Below are 18,700 nucleotides of genomic sequence, written 5' to 3'. Positions count from 1 at the left end.
TATAAGCCTGGGTCAATTTAAGTTCTCCTGATGTTCCACAGCAAAAAGGTCACTGAAGAATTTGGACCTTTTCTAAGCCGCAGCATCGTTGATGTGCATCAGCTAAAAATATAATGCTGCTTTGACGTCATATAGGAATGACCTTCAGAATGATTAGACCAATAAAAATGACAACTTGAAGTACTTGTGCTCTTATCTGCCTTTACCACGCTTAGCACACTCAGCGAATGTGTTCAAGTTTCACAGCAAACTAAATATTTATACATAACCAGGGTTCAAATGCTACAGGAAACTGAGAATCCACAGACCACAGGTGTAGAAGTGTAGAGCCAATTAAAAATGGCTGTACCGTATCAATAAAAAAATTCAAAAACAGAAACGGGAAAAATAGACAAACTAATTGAGACACTGAAGTTGGTCAGATTTGTAAACAGAATCATTAAAAAATAAACATGTCACACTCAATTAAAAAGGGAACCAAACGCAAGACACTGACTCAGGAAGGTTGAAAACAAAAGCGAGCTTTAATGTAACCAAAGCTGTAGTCCATGAAATCCAAAAAACCCCAAATACAAAATCCAAAGCAAAAGGGAGGCAAAAAGGCTAGCAACAACACAAGAGTAATCCCCAAACAAAACAACACAAAGAAAAAAAAGCACTACACAAGGACTCAGGCAGCAAAAGCAGGAAACACACGACAGGAAGAAGAGACAGTGAGAAGCAGGAAACACGGGGGCAGAACAAAACGAACCAGCGAAGAACACTGCCTTGAATACACAGAGGGTGATTAACTAATGAGACATTTAGAAAAAGGCTGGAAAAACAGACAAAGAGAGGAAGTGGAAAGTGAACATGACACATGAGGATATAATTACCAAAATAAAACAGGAAATGACAAAATGACAAATGACCCAAACCATGACGAAACATGAATGCTAAAGGTAATTCACTCTATGCAGAGAGACAGACAGACAAAATGCAAACATTGATTTACTTATAAAATGGGAATTTTCATCATAAAATTAATTACCTACAGTAAATGCTGAGTCAGTTAATAGCTTAATAAAAGCACACTTAATGTGTTATATGACTACAGCTGGCACTGCACAGCCTCCATACCTCAGAGATAAACATCAGCAAACTACATTACCTCTTGTATTTTCAAGCTCTAAAACAAAATAAAATGAATGCAAATTAGAAGCTAATGTTTTGACCTTACTCACACCTCCCAGCCACTGTTAAATGAGGAAGTCATTAATTTAGCAGTGGGTGAAGCTACTGCACTAACATCAATCCCATCCCAGAAACCGGTGTTAGTGCAGTCGTAAACAGCAAACAAGCTAACACGTGTTGTCTGAACCCCCCTCCTCTGTTCAGGGAGGGTTTTTCAGTTGGATTTAAATGCCTCTGTAATGTGTACATGTCGGTCATCAAAACTGTGTTTTCTGGCTGCTAGATGTGTTTACACTGCAGAGTGTTGTCCTCTGATGTGTGTTTGTGAAGGGGATGCTTGGTTTCTCCAATGTACACATTTGTAAACTCCCCACTCTATTGGAATGTATGCATAAAATTACTCCTCTTCTGTTTTCGTGTGTGGTCCATTAGATAAACAAAGCACTGTCTCTCTGTGATTTTGAAAAATACATGGAAACAGTGTTTGGCACAAATCCATCTCAAGTCCTAGTACAAATTCAATGACTATTCTTTTTGTGTAAAATGCCAAATGGTCCAGTTTTAATAATTAATTAGGATAACCTCAGGATAATCCACAGGACAGATGTGCCTATCACTAAATTGTTGTGCCCCCTAAGAGAACAGACCTGTTTCCATACAATTTGAACTCAGCACCTTCCAGTCTTAGTCTTGGTGGTGATTGGGCATGTATGCATCCAACTTTTGTTTGGAAGACTGAAGTTTGCATCCCATCACAGACCTGCAATTAATGTTAACCTTAAAAAAAATTCACTGTGAACTAAAACACGTGTTATTATTACCTATGACCTATATATAGGTATATACCTAACCCAGAATTACATAATTAAAATATATAGAAAATATTTATGAATAAAAGTGCCATTTTTTGTTTTCCGGTCTTTCTGTGCATCTCTGCTGTGCCAAGTTTGTTGTAGCTTGTCTCCTCCATGGTGAAACTAATGTTAGCTTCCACTGCTGACCCTGATCTTTCCCCATGTCCTACATCCATCCGTCTTTCCATCCGTCCATCCATCCATCCATCCATACAATTTTTCCAAACATGCAAAAAAAAGAAAGTTTGCCTGGGTCCAGTACTTGAATCCACCCACTCCAGCATGAAATGAAACAGTGCTTTCTCAGTTGAAAAAGCAATAGATGTAATGAATGCTGCAGGGGGGCTTGCACCGTTGTCAAGCTGTTTTCAAGCGTTGTCAAGCTGTGCTTGAGAACCAAGGAAGAGTAATAACAATAATGGCCACCGCTACAGACAATATGCTGCTATCAAGGCTGTCTGCTGTATGTCTTCTCAATATTGCCACACATACCACTCTCTGCTCCTGTCTTAAAACCCAAAACCAGTGTGCTGGCATACCTACGCATCAGCGTTGACTTAAAATGACACTAGATTCAAACATATGCGTTGGTGTCTAGTGATTAGGATTGGTTAGGGAAATTTGAATCCCCTCTTCCACAGAAATCGGTTATAGTGGAGGCAATGTCAGACTAAAGATGGAAACAGGGTCTGATATCAGGTGGCTGTAAAGTCACAAACAAACATGATTTATTCCAATAGAGAAAGGTCTCCATCATTGAAGTCAATACAAACCATGTTGGCGCAGGAGTCCATCTGTGTGCCATTTTCGATTTCAGATGGTCTTTACTCTGTTGGAATAAATCTTGTTTTTTGCCACTTCAGACTTTTTCCAAATCAAATAGTTGCCTCACGACGGGGATGATACAGCGTTGATAGAAAAACTTCTTGCTTGTCCACTAATAGAAAACTATTTTACTTAAGGGCACAATCAACTTGCTAAGTCTCAAACTGTTGTGGAAATCAACACAAGTACTTCATCTTGATTTGTGCGTTGGTGGGGGAGGTGGCTTTGAAGGACTCTGCTGATGTGATGCATAACTCAAATCATATCTAAGCGGAGAGAAAATCATTTGATTGCACCACTTGACTTAGCGGGGGAAAATGACGAGGGCAATCGGTCCTCATCATCTCTCTCTCTCTCTCTCTCTCTCTTTTAATAATAGCATTGGCACTCTGAATTTTGAGCACACTTATGTTGGCCTGCACAGCGTGATACAATCACACTGACCTCATGTGATTTAATGCAATCAGCCCTCACAGCTTGTGTGAAATTGTATTGTTCTGTTTCAAAGGAAATGGGGTATGATTCTGTGGAAATGATCCTACAGCGACACCCCAGAATAATTCTGCAGGGAAATGATGAGGCGATGTCATTAAGCAGACAGTTGTGTATGAAAAGCTTTTGGCTCCTTCGGGGATTGTGGAATGTGTTAATCATTGTGTAGAACAAAAAGGATTTGCAATAATGGAGGCTTGAAGGCAGCTGCAGCAGGGGAGGGAACTCACAGTTGGTTGATTTCTAGGTTGCTGGTTTACTGAGTTTGACATGTTAATGCGACAATGTGCAACATTTTGTGTGTCTATGACACCTCGCACTATTTGAGTTGGGAAATTGTTCGACATTTTGGGAAATGGACTTATTCATTCTCTTGCAGAGAGTTAGAAAAGAAGCCAACAGTTGCTCAGCTTAGCTTGGCTTAGTTTAGTTTAGCTTAGCTTAGCATAGAGACTGGAAACAGGAGCAAACAGCTTGCCTGGCTCTGTCTAATGGTAACAAAATCCACTGTAAAATGATGGTGTTTAGCAGGTGCTGCAATTCCTGATCATGCAATAAAAAGAAAGTGGAAACATTGTTACATAATAATAGTAATAATAGTTTCACTTATTTATTGGAATATTTCGCAATTTCATGGTATTCTGTCTGCATTTACTCATATGATAATACATCAAAAAATGTCAATTTATTGTATAGTGAACACTTTGGATGTCCATAAGGTTCTCAGACGGTCTTGGACTGGTTTTTGAAATATTACGAAGGTTCAAATAAAGCACAGTGATGAAGCACATTTAAGTCTCTACACACCGATATCTGTGATAGGAAGAATGGGAAGATAAGAGGTATCATCCCTCTGTTTTCCAGTACTTTTTGTTAAATTTGGAGATATTTATTTCTGCACTGATTTAATAATGATATAAAATAAAAGCTAATAAAATTACTTGTTATAAAATCCATAATCAAAACTCACTGTGAGTGTAACCAGTCGGACAGAGTACACCTATTTGAAAAGGTGTGTTTTCAGACGGGATTTGAAGGTCGAGAAAGAGTCAATATTGCAAACGACTTGTGGGAGTGAGATCCAAAGGCGTGGTGCCGGACGGCCGAAGGCTACAGACCTCCTGGTAGTAGACAGAGGGTGCGGTGAGTTGGATGGCAGAAGAGAATCTGAGAGTGCAGGAGGGTGTGTAGATATGAAGGAGCTCAGAAAGATGTTTTGTCATTCTGTCAAAGAGATTCTGCTGTTGACAGTGGGCTGAGACACCAGTCATGCTATTACAAGTCACTGTGACATTAAAATTATTTTGAAGCTGTTACGACATGCATAACAGTGCATTAGGCTACCGTATGTTTCCGCTTTATTTGTAACTAATACAGTGATTACATTTCTGTGTGAGGTTTATTACACATTTAACCAAATGATTGATTTGAAGGAAAGATGTATGAAAGATTTCATGCATGGATTATGACTTGATATTTCACCACAGCCGTTGTCTGTTACTATCCATGCTTGTCCACATCAGACAAACATGTGGCTCATTGTCACTGTTTTCATGCAGCGTACAGCTGCCTGTCCGTCTGTCAGCAACACTATCATTTAATCACGAGCCTGGTCATACACAAAAAGCTCAAGCTGTGATTAATACATCATCCTCCGATAACTCACCATTAAGAATCATTTTTAACATCAACATATCATTTTGGAAATATTGGTCTGAGCTGATCTAATCTACCTATATACGTATACACACAGCAGTTGTATATTATATATGAGAATCATAAAATGAAGGGTAAAAAAGGGTAAACACATTATTTGTAACCCAAATTCAGTTGTCAACCTTTCAAAAAAAGAGCTCTCTGTAGTTTCCCAATCATGCTTTGTATTCATCTGAAGCTGCCTCCTTGTCTCTAGCCTTGGGATTTCCATATAAATTTCTCTTTTCAGCCCTCTTCCTTCCGTTTATTCTCTTCTCCCCTCTTTCTGTCTTTCCTTTGATCAAGTGCTTTTTCCCTTGTGTTTGCCGGGATGTCAAGCTTGACTGCTTGGCAGTGGCCTTCCTTTTAAATGTTGTTTCTATTGCTCTACTGTCACAGATCGCTGACCAGAGACTGGAGTGGCAATAGAGGCTCTTACACCATGCACCACTCATACATTTCCCAATGATGCTCATTGAAAAGGTGATTTTCTGCCTGTCTGGAACAATAAGCCAGCTTGGACATAAAGCTCTCCTGGAATGAAAACAGCTAAATTGAGCCCTTACGACCAGGATTTCATGTGCGAGGTCTGTTGAGGAAACAGTCATGACTCATGTCTAGTTTTACTGGCATCATTAAGGGGGTTTATTTCAGGATTGGCAAATAAGCTGAAAGGATTCTGTTGCAGGAAAAACATGAAAAACATATTTTTGTCAGCTTGTATTAATCTGGGCATGCTGTGGGACATTTGAATTTTAAGTGCAGACGCATAAAAAAGTATGGAAATAGATATCTGGTACTGCATATGAATGCAGGTAGGTTTGAAAAGCGTATTAAAAGCTAAATTGTTGTCAGATCATACCTGATGGGTTGACTGTAGTTTGGCCAATCCGTTCTTAAGCTGTCCACATGGACTGTTTACCTGCATGCACCAAAAGCCAACTCAAACATGATTGGTCAATACTACTACAAACCTACTATACTACTACTATAACCAGAAAGCTTCTGATGACAAAATCTTGACCCTTGCCTACAAAAATATTTTTGTAAAAGGAATTGACACAGTGTCTATAAAAACATTATAGCTTAACAAAAGTGACATTTATTATCACATTCATTACACTATTATGCACTACAACATTACTTCTTGGGTGTATACATATTTATGTATATATGTTTTTAAATAACTGTGACAAATAAAGCTTTTTGAACCTTGAACATCTGTAATTATATTATTTAGCACATTTATTCATTTTCTTTGTACAAAGACCTACAAGTCTTTAAAAATTCCTTCAGACAATTTATTTGCGCATGTATAAACATATGACACAAACAGTATGATTCCCCTCAGCCATATGAGGACCCCTTTGTCCCTTTGAATGTGATGAAGTGCAGTAATGGGTGCCTCTGAAATTGAGAAAATGCAATGCCTTGCTTTAGAGAGTGCCCTTCCAGAGGAGAAAATGCAATGCAATGTGATGCAGGGCCATACAGGCTGCTCTCCATGTTAGAAAATTAGTTGGCCTTAAGATTAATTCTTAAACGGTTAAGTAGCCTTGTTAATCGTTCCCTGTGTGCATTTGTTACAGAGATACAGTAATGTTACTGTCAATCAAAAAGCTACTGTTATATTATTCTCCCTATGATTATTGCTCTGCTCCATTTTTTTCTATTATTTTGTTTATTTATTTATTTTTATTTATTCTTTTTTTCTTTCCTTTTTCTTAGTACACGGTGTGTGTTTGTGTGTGTATATGTATGTATGCGTATTTACAGTATGTGTATATGTATGTATGTGCGGAAGCCCAAAAGGGCCATGCATTCATACATTTTATTTCCTCCGTTTTCCCGTGATAACGAGTTAATTTCATTAGTTTTCTCAAGATCTCAAGTTATTATCTCGAAATAACAACTGCCCTTTTCCCGAGATAACGGGATAATTTTCTCGAGATCTCGAGATAACAAAACTTTGTTTTCCCGAGATAACAATATAATTAATTCGAGATCTCGTCATTAACTACATAGCTGGTCAGCTATGTAGTTAACGACGACATCAGGCTCACTTGTGCCGCCGATATAGCTGAAGCCTTGTTAACCGTCTTTTTAGATTATGCACACTAATGCGTATATTATCTGTAATAACAAGGCATAATGCTGTTTCAGCCTGTGTCAGGCCTTGATTGAAAAGATATGTGATGCCGTGATCAATGCTCCTGCTCCTCTGTCATTGCTACACTGAATGATGTTTCCTGTATTGATTTAATATACTACACTATCATTTTGTTTTCTCAAGATCTTGAATTAATTATATCGTTATCTCGCAAAAAGGGCAGTTGTTATTTCGAGATAATAACTCGAGATCTGTAGAAAACAAATGAAATTAACTCGTTGTCATGGGAAAACTGAGGAAATAAAATGTATGAATGCATGGCCCTTTAGGGCTTCCATAATATGCTCCTGCTCCTCTGACATTGCTACACTGAATGATGTTTCCTGCAATGATTTAATATACTACACTATCGTTTCATTTTCTCAAAATCTTGAATTAATTATATCGTTATCTCAGGAAAACAAAGTTTCGTTATCTCGAGATCTCGAGAAAATTATCCCGTTATCACAAGAAAACGGAGGAAATAAAATGTATGAATGCATGGCCCTTTAGGGCTTCTGTAATATATATATATGTGTATACGATTATTATTATTACTATTATTGGTATATACTGTATATAAAACCTTTTTTTGAAATGTATTTATATTATTTCATTTACTCACTTATCAAATATAATATTATATAATATACTATGCCCTCTTTCACTTCATACAGTTTCATACCCTACAAATCTTCTCCCTGTGTGTCTTTTTGCTGTTTTGTATTTCTCCCCCCTTTGTTCCTTCTACAATTACTGGTGCTGTTAGTCTTTTTTTCCCTCCTTCTCGTATTATTATAATTTATTTTTGTTTGTTTCTGTGTTTCTTTGTTATTAGTTCCTCTGTCTTGTCTTGTGCTGTGTTATATATATGTACGTTCACATTCGTCACTTGTACTGCACCTAAAAAAAGGAGATACAGTAATGTAAAACAATTTTAATACTCACCAGGGTTTGGAACTGTGTCAACAAGGTGCCCTTTCTATTTTTTCTGCCTCTGTCCCTCAGATAACCTTAGTCCACCACTGGGAAACTGTAACGCTTTCCTCACCAGAAAGCCTGAATTAGCTCTTAGATTTGTATTTTCTCATGAACATTTCAGAATTAGTCGGCTAAATATGTAGTCTGCAATCTTGATTGAAGCACCTCTGTGCATATAAGCTTTAAACAAAAGATGTATATTTAATTAAGTTAATTGTAGACATGTAGGAGAGAACGTTAAGTGATTTGCCTTAATGCTTTTTCCAGCTTGACAGAAAGAAGTCATTGGTTGTAAAATTCAGTAGTTGCAATATATCATGGCTAACATTTAAAGTTTACGACAGTATCTTTCTCTACGACTGTTACGACAGTCAACACAAACGGTTTATGGCAGGCATGTGTATGTGCATAGCTTGTTGTTAGCCGGATAAATACCTGTTGGAGTTTACGTTTTCATACATTTCCTAAGCTTGAGCAAAACATCTTTACGTGTAGGTTTTTAACCCGGAGAAATGGATGTTGGAGAGCTCCTCAACTATCAGGTATCGGAAATATCTCTCTGCCGGTCAACGTTAGGGAACTCTAACTCTCATTCATTGGAATGCATGCAATAGCTTTGCTAGCAGTTACTGATGAACGTTAGCATGCAGGCTTTATTTCTGTCTCGTTAAATACTTTGGTTAGTCTGTTTACGTTCACAGTTATCCGTCAGTGAATTGAATTAAAATACCGCCGGGTAGCGCAGCATGACAGGACGACACCGACGAAACCTAGTCTTTGTTTATGACGTTAGCAGTTAGCGTGCTAGCTACACAGGTTGCTAGCTATGTGTCTGCAATGAAAATAGAGGCAACCTACGACACTTAGTTACTCTTAAACTCGGCTAGTTGTAAACAGATGCATTTAGACAAACATATGTATTTGTACACGGGCTCGGGTGACTTGCTTTTATCATAGACAGCCAGTGCACTTACGTTTCCTATCTTCTAAGCCAGAGTCCAATGCAAATTCTTGGAATTTATGCGGTTTTGTTCATTATTCTAGACGCAAGCATTACATACTGTATGACAAAAAGCATTTTCCTAATCGTTTGTATTCATTTGCAAATTCGGCACACGAGTGGCCCCAAATAAGACTTCATATCATAAAAATGTCAACGTATTAACGTTACCTTAGTTCAATCTGCTTGTTGCAGCTAGTTGTAAAAGTTGTCATTTGTCAGAGTAACAGCTGCAGCTGGCTGGAACATGTACTCATGTACTCATCATCAAACGAAGATCCTGATTATTTTAGTGAGGTTCTCTGCTAGAGTCCATGTCCTGTCTACCCTGGTACAAGGAGATACATATTTCACATATACGCACATACACGTTATGTAGGATATCACAATGCAATTTTATCACTTGTCTCTAATGACTTCTAAAGCATGAAATGTAAGACAGAATACCTTTCAACTTTTTATGTGAGCTAAACCTTAGTTACTTAAATACCTCACGGCATCCCTCCTATATATATATATATATATATATATATATATATATATATATATATATATATATATATATACTTCTTCAAACAGACCAAATTCCTGTGTGCATCATTACATTTGGCCATCTCCTTTCATCTTGCAGCCCGATCGAGGAGCAAAGCGTCCCAGGGACGAGGATGGAGCAGCAGCGGGAGGAGAGGATGACTCCAGAGGAGGGAAGCAGCATAAAGGGCTGAGTGCCAGGGAGCTGGCCAAGTACCGGGAAGCAGCAGCAGGAATGGGAATTGAAGTTGGGGGTGATATGAGGGAGAGTGAGGAGTTTACAGGGGACAAGAAGAAGATCCTAGAGAGACTGATGGACCAGGATGAAGAGGAACCTGAGGTTGGTGAAATTTTTCTTGTAATTATTACAGAACTGTAACAGTTGTTTTTCTACACAAACTTTGTGTCTTCTTGATCAAACATGATAATATCTAAAGCCTTTATTTAAACATGTATTCCTCTTTAATTTATAGTTGTGAACATTATATTTCATTATTAAAGAGCAGCACAGTTTTTCAAGGGACGTACTTGTTACTGTCACTAGCAAGTCACAATAAATGTGTGATACCAATATGTCTCAGCAGGAGATAATCTGTCTCTGATAAAGAGCGGTAACACTGTTATAATATGCTTTATTAAATATTTGCAGGTGTTGTTGCTATTGTTTCACTGTTGATTTTGTCCATGCTACTTGTCCACACTGTAACTTTAGAATAGGATAGCTTTGAGGATGAATTGTCCTCACCCAGCATGCACACCTGCCGTTCCTCTTCAGTAGAATAATTGTATTTGCTGAGTAGAGATGGCTTCTCAATTGCAGATGTAAATTAGCTCTAAGCTAACTCTGGTACAATGCATCAAATGGCAACATTAATGTTTAATATTGTACATGGTCCCTCTACAAGTAAAGATGAATTAAATATTAAATTGTCTGTGGAGGTTTGAGGGTTGTCCAAATGTCCATAGCTCAGTGAAAATGCAGGATGTTTTACAAAAATGCAGTCATGTTTCTGTTACTCTCGTCAATCTGCACGTTCCCCTTCTTTGTTCCCTGATATGTTGTACTCTGGGTGCTGTAAGCCTCTGCGTAAGTGGTTAAAACGAGAAGCTTAACCCAGCCCGGCTCACATTTAGATATGCAAAGAAACCTCACCACAGGGTAGAATAATGTCTGACCTTTCCTCACAGATTTTTAAATATTATCTGGTATTATCTAGTCTTTTGTGTGCGTGTCCAAACCTCATGTGCATTTCTACTGTAGGTGTGTATATATACTGTATATACATATATATATATACACACACACATATATATATATGTATATATATATATATATATATATATATACACACACACACACACACACACATATATATATACATATATACACACATACACACACACACACACACACACACACACACACACATATATGTATACAGACCCTTTCCAAAAAATTAGAATATCATGGAAAAGTTTATTTATTTCCATAATTCCATTCAAAAAGTTAAACTTTCATAGATTATAGATTCAGGGCCCACAATTTAAACAATTTCAAGTATTTATTTGTTTATTTGTACATAATCCCAGCTCATAAAACCCACTAAAACAGGAATTCAAAAAATTTGAATACTGTGAAGAAGTCAGCCCAAATTTTGCAGGGCATGAATGTTTTAAACTGAGTGTCACACACTAATCATCTACTAAACTCAAAGCACCTGCACACGTTTCACCAGGTGTCATTAAATTGCTTCACTTTGGTTCAATTGTCTCAGTTCGGTTCAATATGGGGAAGACTGCAGACTTGACAACTGGCCAGAAGACCATCATTGATACCCTCCATAGGATGGGTAAGCCGCAAAAGTTTATAGCTAAGGAGGCTGGCTGTTCACAGAGTGCTGTGTCCAAGCATATCAATGGAAAGTCTAGTGGAAGGGCAAAATGTGGCAGGAGAAGATGCACCAGCAGAAGAGATGACCGTGGGCTTCAGCCGATTATCAAACAGAGAAGATTCAAGAATCTGGCAGAGATCCAGAAAGAGTGGAATGAGGCAGGAGTCACAGCTTCAAAAAACACCACATTCAGATGCATCCGGGAGATGGGCTACAACTGTCGGGTTCCTCAGGTCAAGCCACTTCTGAGCCTGAGCCAACGTAGGAAGCGTGTCAACTGGGCCAAGGAGAAGAAGGACTGGACTGTTGGCCAGTGGTCCAAGGTCCTCTTTTCCGATGAAAGTAAAGTGTGCCTTTCATTCAGGAATCAAGGTCCAAGGGTTTGGAGGAAGACGGGTGAGGAACAGAACCCAAGCTGCTTGAGGTACAGTGTGAAATATCCACAGTCAGTCATGATTTGGGATGCAATGTCCGGCGCAGGTGTTGGTAAACTCTGCTTTCTTAAATCCAAGGTCACCGCAACAGTCTACCAGAATGTTTTAGAGGACTTCATGATTCCTTCTGCTGAGGATCTGTATGGAGATGCAGATTTCATCTTCCAGCAGGACCTGGCCCCTGCCCATACCACCAGAAGCACCAAAACCTGGTTTGATGCCCATGCCATCACAGTGCTTGACTGGCCAGCCAACTCGCCGGACCTAAACCCCATTGAGAATCTATGGGGTATTATCAAGACAGGGTTTCCTCCAGTGTATTATAAGCCTGGCGGGCCGCCAGGTCTTACTTGCCCCCTCGCCAGGCTAAGCATCGTTTATTTATTTTCTTGAAATCAGTTTTTGCGCTCCATCAACACGTGATCAGGTGTCTTTTTCATCACCTGACAACGTCACAACTTGTCAGGCCTCTAGAGGCTCAGCCAGCTGCTGCAGCGGCTAGTAGCTGTTAGCTGTTAGCACGTCGTCCCCTGCAGCGTCAGAGCTCCGGACTTCTGTGAGCCGAGCTGCTTTCACCAGATGTGAAAATGACCCAGCGTTTCATTTTTCAGCTCGTACGGTTCGCATTAACACACGTTTGTTTTCTCTGGTCCAAACAGTAGATTACAGAGTGTCTTTGGTAGATCCGTGATTGTCACGTTTCCATGACGACTGACCGGAACAGACGCGTGGTCATGTTCACGTGACTCCAGATTGTAAAAATCTGAGGAAAAAAACTAAAATCTCTGGAGACACCAGGCAGTTGTTTTTTAGTTTTTAGTGCAGACAGTTGATCTTATTTATCTAAATAGTATTTTTATTATTTATTTATTTTTGTGGTTGGTTGAACAGCATTTCAAGAGTGCAATCTGTAAGACCTGGTGTTACATAAATGTCTTATAATACCACATAATAATGATAATATTTTCAAATTTCCAGTCAACTTTTAACATTGATCTTAAAGCCTTATGGAATCACTCCTTCTAAATTCTACTACTCCATTAATGAATCTGTTACCTATAGGGCCCTGCCATCAGTCAATGGTCAGGGTCAGGCCCCTGACACAAAAAAACATGCTTGGGCACCGGTGGTTCACTGGTGGGCCACCCTACCACCGGGCTTAGCAAGTTTTCTGGGGGGAACCCTGCAAGAGGAAAATGAGGGGCACCAGACCCAAAAACAAAGAAGAGCTGACAGCAAGCATCAAGGAAATCTGGGCTTCCATAACTCCCAGGCAATGCCACAGGCTGATTGCCTCAATGCCAAGGCTCATCGAGGCAGTGATTAAGGCAAAGGGATTCCCAACAACCAAAGTATTGAAGATTGACATATCGTTTGGAAGTACCATATATTGATTGATTTGATGTGATCCTAATTTCTTTCTTATTTTTTCTGCAAAAACGGAGAAGTAAATGGTGATTTCTTCACAGTATTCTAATTTTTTGAATTCCTGTTTTCGTGGGTTTTATGAGCTGGAAGCCCAAATTATGTACAAATAAATACTTGAAATTGTTTAAATTGTGGGCCCTGAATCTATAATCTATGAAAGTTTAATTTTTTGAATGGAATTATGGAAATAAATAAACTTTTCCATGATATTCTAATTTTTTGGAAAGGGTCTGTATACACACACACACATACAGTATATATATACATATATATATATATATATATATATATATATATATATACTGTATGTTTATATCTTTAGTATTTTGAAAAAATGTTTGTGTCTGTCAGTGAACATAGTGGAGAGAGTCTGTTTTTTGTGAGTGTGTTTGTGTGTGTCCACCTTTGTTTTTATAAAAAACACAAGACAAATTCAAAGTGATCAATATTTGAATCAGTGTCCATTTAATACAGATCATTTATACAATTTTGAGTGTAGCCAAAGACTAATTTGTTTATGGCTCAAGGTAAAATCCAGGATTGTTGTTTAGGATGTGAGTCAGTTAAACTTGGTTTATGCCCACACAAGACGTCGTGGAGCAGGCCTGCAAGATGTTGCTTGAGCACGGAGGTGTTTATGCTCAACACCCTTTCTGTTGCAGTATTCTCAGAAATGCCAGGGGGTGGACAAACAAAACTTTTTGTGAGGAATTAAGAAGTCAGCGAGTAGCTGGAAGAATGCCATAGAGCAAACATTGCTGCACACTACTATACAGCTTCTCAGTGCTGATGAGAAATTTGATTTAAATGTATGTCTATTAATTGACATACTTTATTACCTTTGTACAACCCCTGTAAAGACAGAAGTAAAGTATAATAAAACCAAGATAAGATACTCTTAAAATTCTGTCCCAGTACAACATTAGCTATTGTACCACTGTGCTACTGCCCCTGTAAAGGAGATCATTGGTCTCAGTGGGACTAACCTTATTAAGAGACTAATAAAATAAAAACTAGCACATTGTAAAGGCTGTGAATGTGTAAAGGAAAATTCATGGCAGTTATCACCAGGAAAGCTTAAGTTATCAGTACCAAATGCTTCCATATAATGTAGTTCCTTAGTAAACTGTACATCCTTTATGCTGTTCTTACTACCCAACACTGCAGCAATTTGAAGTATTCACTGTGTCAAGAGCTACTCAGAGCAAAGTGCTGCACTGCTCCATAATGTCAGACAATTGAAATTTCCTGACCTGTCATTATCTGTCCAGCAATTTACAGGCTTTTAACCCATCAGGAGGTCAAACACATTCCCTTTTCACTGACCTACACTCACATTCCACCCGATTGTAGAGAATATCTGGCTTCTCTGCTCCGCTCACATAATTAGAGCGGCCCTAATGTGTCTTAATTGTTATTGCAGCAGTTTCCTCAATTGAAGACTTTTCTTTCTTTCTCTCTGTCTTCCTTCTTCAACCTTTCCCCTCCCTTCTCTTTTCTTTATGTACTAATCAAACAGGCAGAACCAGTGGATGAGAGTTCCGTGAAGAAAATGATCCTGACCTTTGAGAAAAGGTCGTACAAAAATCAAGAACTGAGGATTAAGTTTCCCGACAACCCAGAGAAGTAAGCTCCCTTTGTCACATATTCTAATAACTGACTGAGTATGTGAATTAAACCAAATTTAATGTGGATTTAGCAAAACTTATTACAGTGTGTCTTCACATTATACTGTGCCTCATTATTACCAAAATGAACTTTATTGAAAAGGCAGCAGTCAAGCTCTTGAGTTCATGACAGGATATCTATATAACTAGTAACTGTATTTCCTTGTATGCACTTTAACATGAATGCTAACATGCTAACCAAAATTTCTCGCCCCTTAAACCAGGTTCATGGAGTCGGAGCTGGATCTGAACGACATTATCCAGGAAATGCACGTGATCGCCACAATGCCAGACCTCTACCACCTGCTGGTGGAGCTCAATGCTGTCCACTCACTGCTCGGCCTCCTCAGCCATGAAAACACTGATATCCTTTCACTTCTAGATGTTTTCAGACTGTCTGGTCAAATTGATCCATTCATCCTGTTTATAAAATGGCATGTCACATTGGATGTATTGCCTGTGTAGCCAAGGCCTGATATATCTTATTCCTGTATGCCATAGAATTCCAACAAACTGTTAAAAACACATCAATGAAGCACATGATGCACTGGGCACTGTAGTTTATTTAATCAATCTACATACAAGAGCGTGAATTCAGAAGCATTTGTTAAAAACTACAATGCTCAGCTGTTTTATGGAACAACTCAACCATTTTTAAATATTTTCATCCTCGATACGACTGAATAGGCTCAGGCTTGAGAGCCACAGGCAGAGTAGGGGAGTCAAAAAGTATTGAGAGATGGAGTCACACATTGTTGATTTTTGTGTTCGTGGTATTTGTTCGTATTCCAAAAAATTATAGAATTTTGCCAGCCTTATTTAAAAAAAAAAAAAAATAATAATATACTTAACAATTCCATTATAATATGTAGTGTAACTGTAAATTTAAGTGAATTATAGCAGAATTTATTATCAGTTGTTAAAAAGTGGGAACAGGGAATCATTTAAAGGTAAATTGGTTAAAATTCAAATAAACGCATACAGCCTTGGAAAGAAAAACACAATCAAACTATTATCTTTACAAATAAATACATAACTAACTATATATACTATATAGAACAAAACTCAATAATCATTGAATACAATTCTCTGTGGTCATGTTGAACAGACTAAATGAGAAAATGAGGTCTTGAGATGCTCCAACAACTCATTAAAGGGGAACCACCAACTTTACACATCAAAGTCCGTCACTCTACAGTCTGTTTATACAAAGTTATATCAAGCCTTTGGTGGCTCCAGATGAAGCTGCTCAAAGTTGGATAAATTGCCTCAAGTGATGTCACACGGCACAGTTGCATAGTGGGTAATGTAGGCACCAGGTTTTGATAATGATGAAGACTGCTGCATCGATTTTTATCTTTTTCTTTTTGTTAACTTTATTGTGAGTCATTGGAGTGTAATGCACAAATCAGTTTTCTCTTTTTAACACAAGCTCATATTGTCCTTAGCCTGATCCACATGTTGCCATAGCAGTGGTAGATCTGTTACAGGAGCTGACAGATATCGACACACTCCATGAGAGCGAGGAGGGTGCTGAGGTGCTCATAGATGCTCTGGTGAGTTCAGGACTTACATCAGTCTTTGATTATGTTGATGAAGCAGCACTTTGTGGAGCTAATACTGAAACAGGCCAAGGGGATTGATTGATTAACGGTATCAATGTATCAAAGCAAGGTGTCAGTTTGTTCTTATTGACTGAAACACGTTTCTGTAAACTAAACAAGACTTTAGACTTTTATTCATCCCACATCGGGGAAATTCACTTGTGACAGTAGCAGGTAGACAGACATACAATAAGTACAAGGGACATTAAACAAGTAGACTTAAAAATACTAAAAAGGATTTAAATAGAGAAAGAGAATATAAATATGTTTTCTTTCTCTATTTAAATCCTTTTTAGTATTTAGTATTGTTTTAGTAAACAAACAATGTAATTTAACTAGAGCAATAAAGTGCAACTTCTTTGTGCTTTCTGTCTTATAGTCATTTGTCTAGTGTGCACTTTTTAGCTATATGCCAGTGTTAGTTGTCATGGCAATTAAATACATTTAAGATTTAATTTAGAAGGTGACAAGAACTTTGTTGAGGGGAAAAACAAATTCGAAGTGTAATGTCAACCATATAAATATAGCATCTTCTCTCACACCCCGTGCGTTTTTCTAAAGCTTTTCTTCGTCACCCTCCAGCTGTGTCTGTTGGCATCAGCTCTCTGTTTAACATCTCCTCTTTGCGTCTCCGCCCCTCTCTCTCTTTTTTTGTCACTCGGCCTGTCGTGTTGTCTATGAAACAGGGAGGATTTTTTTTTTTAGCCCCATTATGTGTGCTGACATTTAGAGTGACACAGACAAAGGTCAAACTACAATAATGTGCTGATAGACCTATAATGGAGGAAAGAATTGTGTGGCCCAGCCGTCACTGTGACACTTTATCAAAGAATCTGTTGGCATGAATGTGCTTTATGCCAGGTTACATCCCAGTGGCAGTCATCAGGGATGTTGGTCGTTGTTTCTTACTACAATGAATGAGAGGTTTTGTCTGATGTTCAGTTTGACTCCATATTTGACCATGTGATAGAGTAGTTCAGTGAAGGAGACGCTACCGTGATGTATGAAATTGTGATTTTGGGACACATTATTTACCCATGAACAATGACTGGCTTTTTCTCAGGCTGGGCAGAGTGTTTTTCAGAGTGAGAAAATGTCACACTTTTAGAGAAGCAGTCATGACCTGGTTTGACCAACACAGAAAAGAGCAGGCATAGCGTAACACTGTGTAGGTAGTTGGCTTCGAACCACAGCACTCTTCTATTTATTATGGTAAGAAAAGAACAACTTTGAAGTCCATGACCTACATGTGCTTGAGGATACAACAAACCTGCATGTTAGAAGCTCCATAGGAAATCTGACATTGTCATACCAATTTAATTGCAGGTAATTTGATTTCCTTTTCCAAAGTTGTGTGACTAGTCGTGTTGCTGCTTTGTTGTTGGTTAAAATAATGTATTTCAGTTTTCCACTAATTGGTAGGATAATGTCTTAAAGAGGTCATATTATACCTTTTGGGTTTAAGCCTTTCCTTTATTGTGTTATGTAGCATTTTTGTCCATGTAAAAGGTGCATGTATATTTATATAAATATATATTTATATAAATATTATGAAATATATACAGCTATACAGCAGCCATGGTTACCAGCTGTAGTGGTGTTGTTTTGGATTAATTTTAATGTCCTTAGATCACACTACCTTACTCGGCATGACCCGTGAAGTAATGCACATGGGCAACGCTCATCAAAGGTTGAACAGAGGCGGGATGTGTCACTCTGTTGCTAAAATGGAGCGTTCAACACACAGTGTGAAAAGGGATGCTGAAGCAATGCACCATATGAGAAAAGTGATAAATGTGTTTTTTGATAGTTAAAGTATGTACACCTATTCTACTAGGACCCCAAATAAAAGTACAAACCTGAAAATAAGCATAATATGACCTTTTTAAGAAGATGTTTCTCTGGGGTTTTTTGAAGCCCATCCTGAGGTTTTTCTTTTAGTTGGCTAGCTGGCTGGTTAGTATCTGACAGGAAC

At 38.3% G+C, this 18,700-nt stretch overlaps 1 protein-coding gene across 1 annotated transcript in view; it reads left to right on the top strand.

The window, feature by feature from the left end:
• Positions 1 to 8,547: 8,547 nt before the first annotated feature.
• The window catches only part of ctnnbl1 (catenin, beta like 1), a 67,223-nt gene continuing 57,070 nt past the window's right edge, over positions 8,548 to 18,700 (top strand). Inside the window, exons 1-5 of the mRNA XM_084365601.1 lie at positions 8,548 to 8,711; positions 9,801 to 10,040; positions 14,974 to 15,080; positions 15,346 to 15,487; positions 16,582 to 16,677. Coding sequence (XP_084221727.1) covers positions 8,682 to 8,711; positions 9,801 to 10,040; positions 14,974 to 15,080; positions 15,346 to 15,487; positions 16,582 to 16,677 — 615 coding nt within the window. The 5' untranslated portion in view covers positions 8,548 to 8,681. The remainder of the gene's footprint in view (positions 8,712 to 9,800; positions 10,041 to 14,973; positions 15,081 to 15,345; positions 15,488 to 16,581; positions 16,678 to 18,700) is intronic.

Source organism: Pagrus pagrus (genome assembly GCF_965226575.1).
Source record: "Pagrus pagrus genome assembly, chromosome: 11".
NCBI classification, from domain to species: domain Eukaryota; kingdom Metazoa; phylum Chordata; class Actinopteri; order Spariformes; family Sparidae; genus Pagrus; species Pagrus pagrus.
The sequence above is the reverse complement of the archived record's forward strand: the minus strand, read 5'-3'. Positions and strand labels throughout refer to the sequence as shown.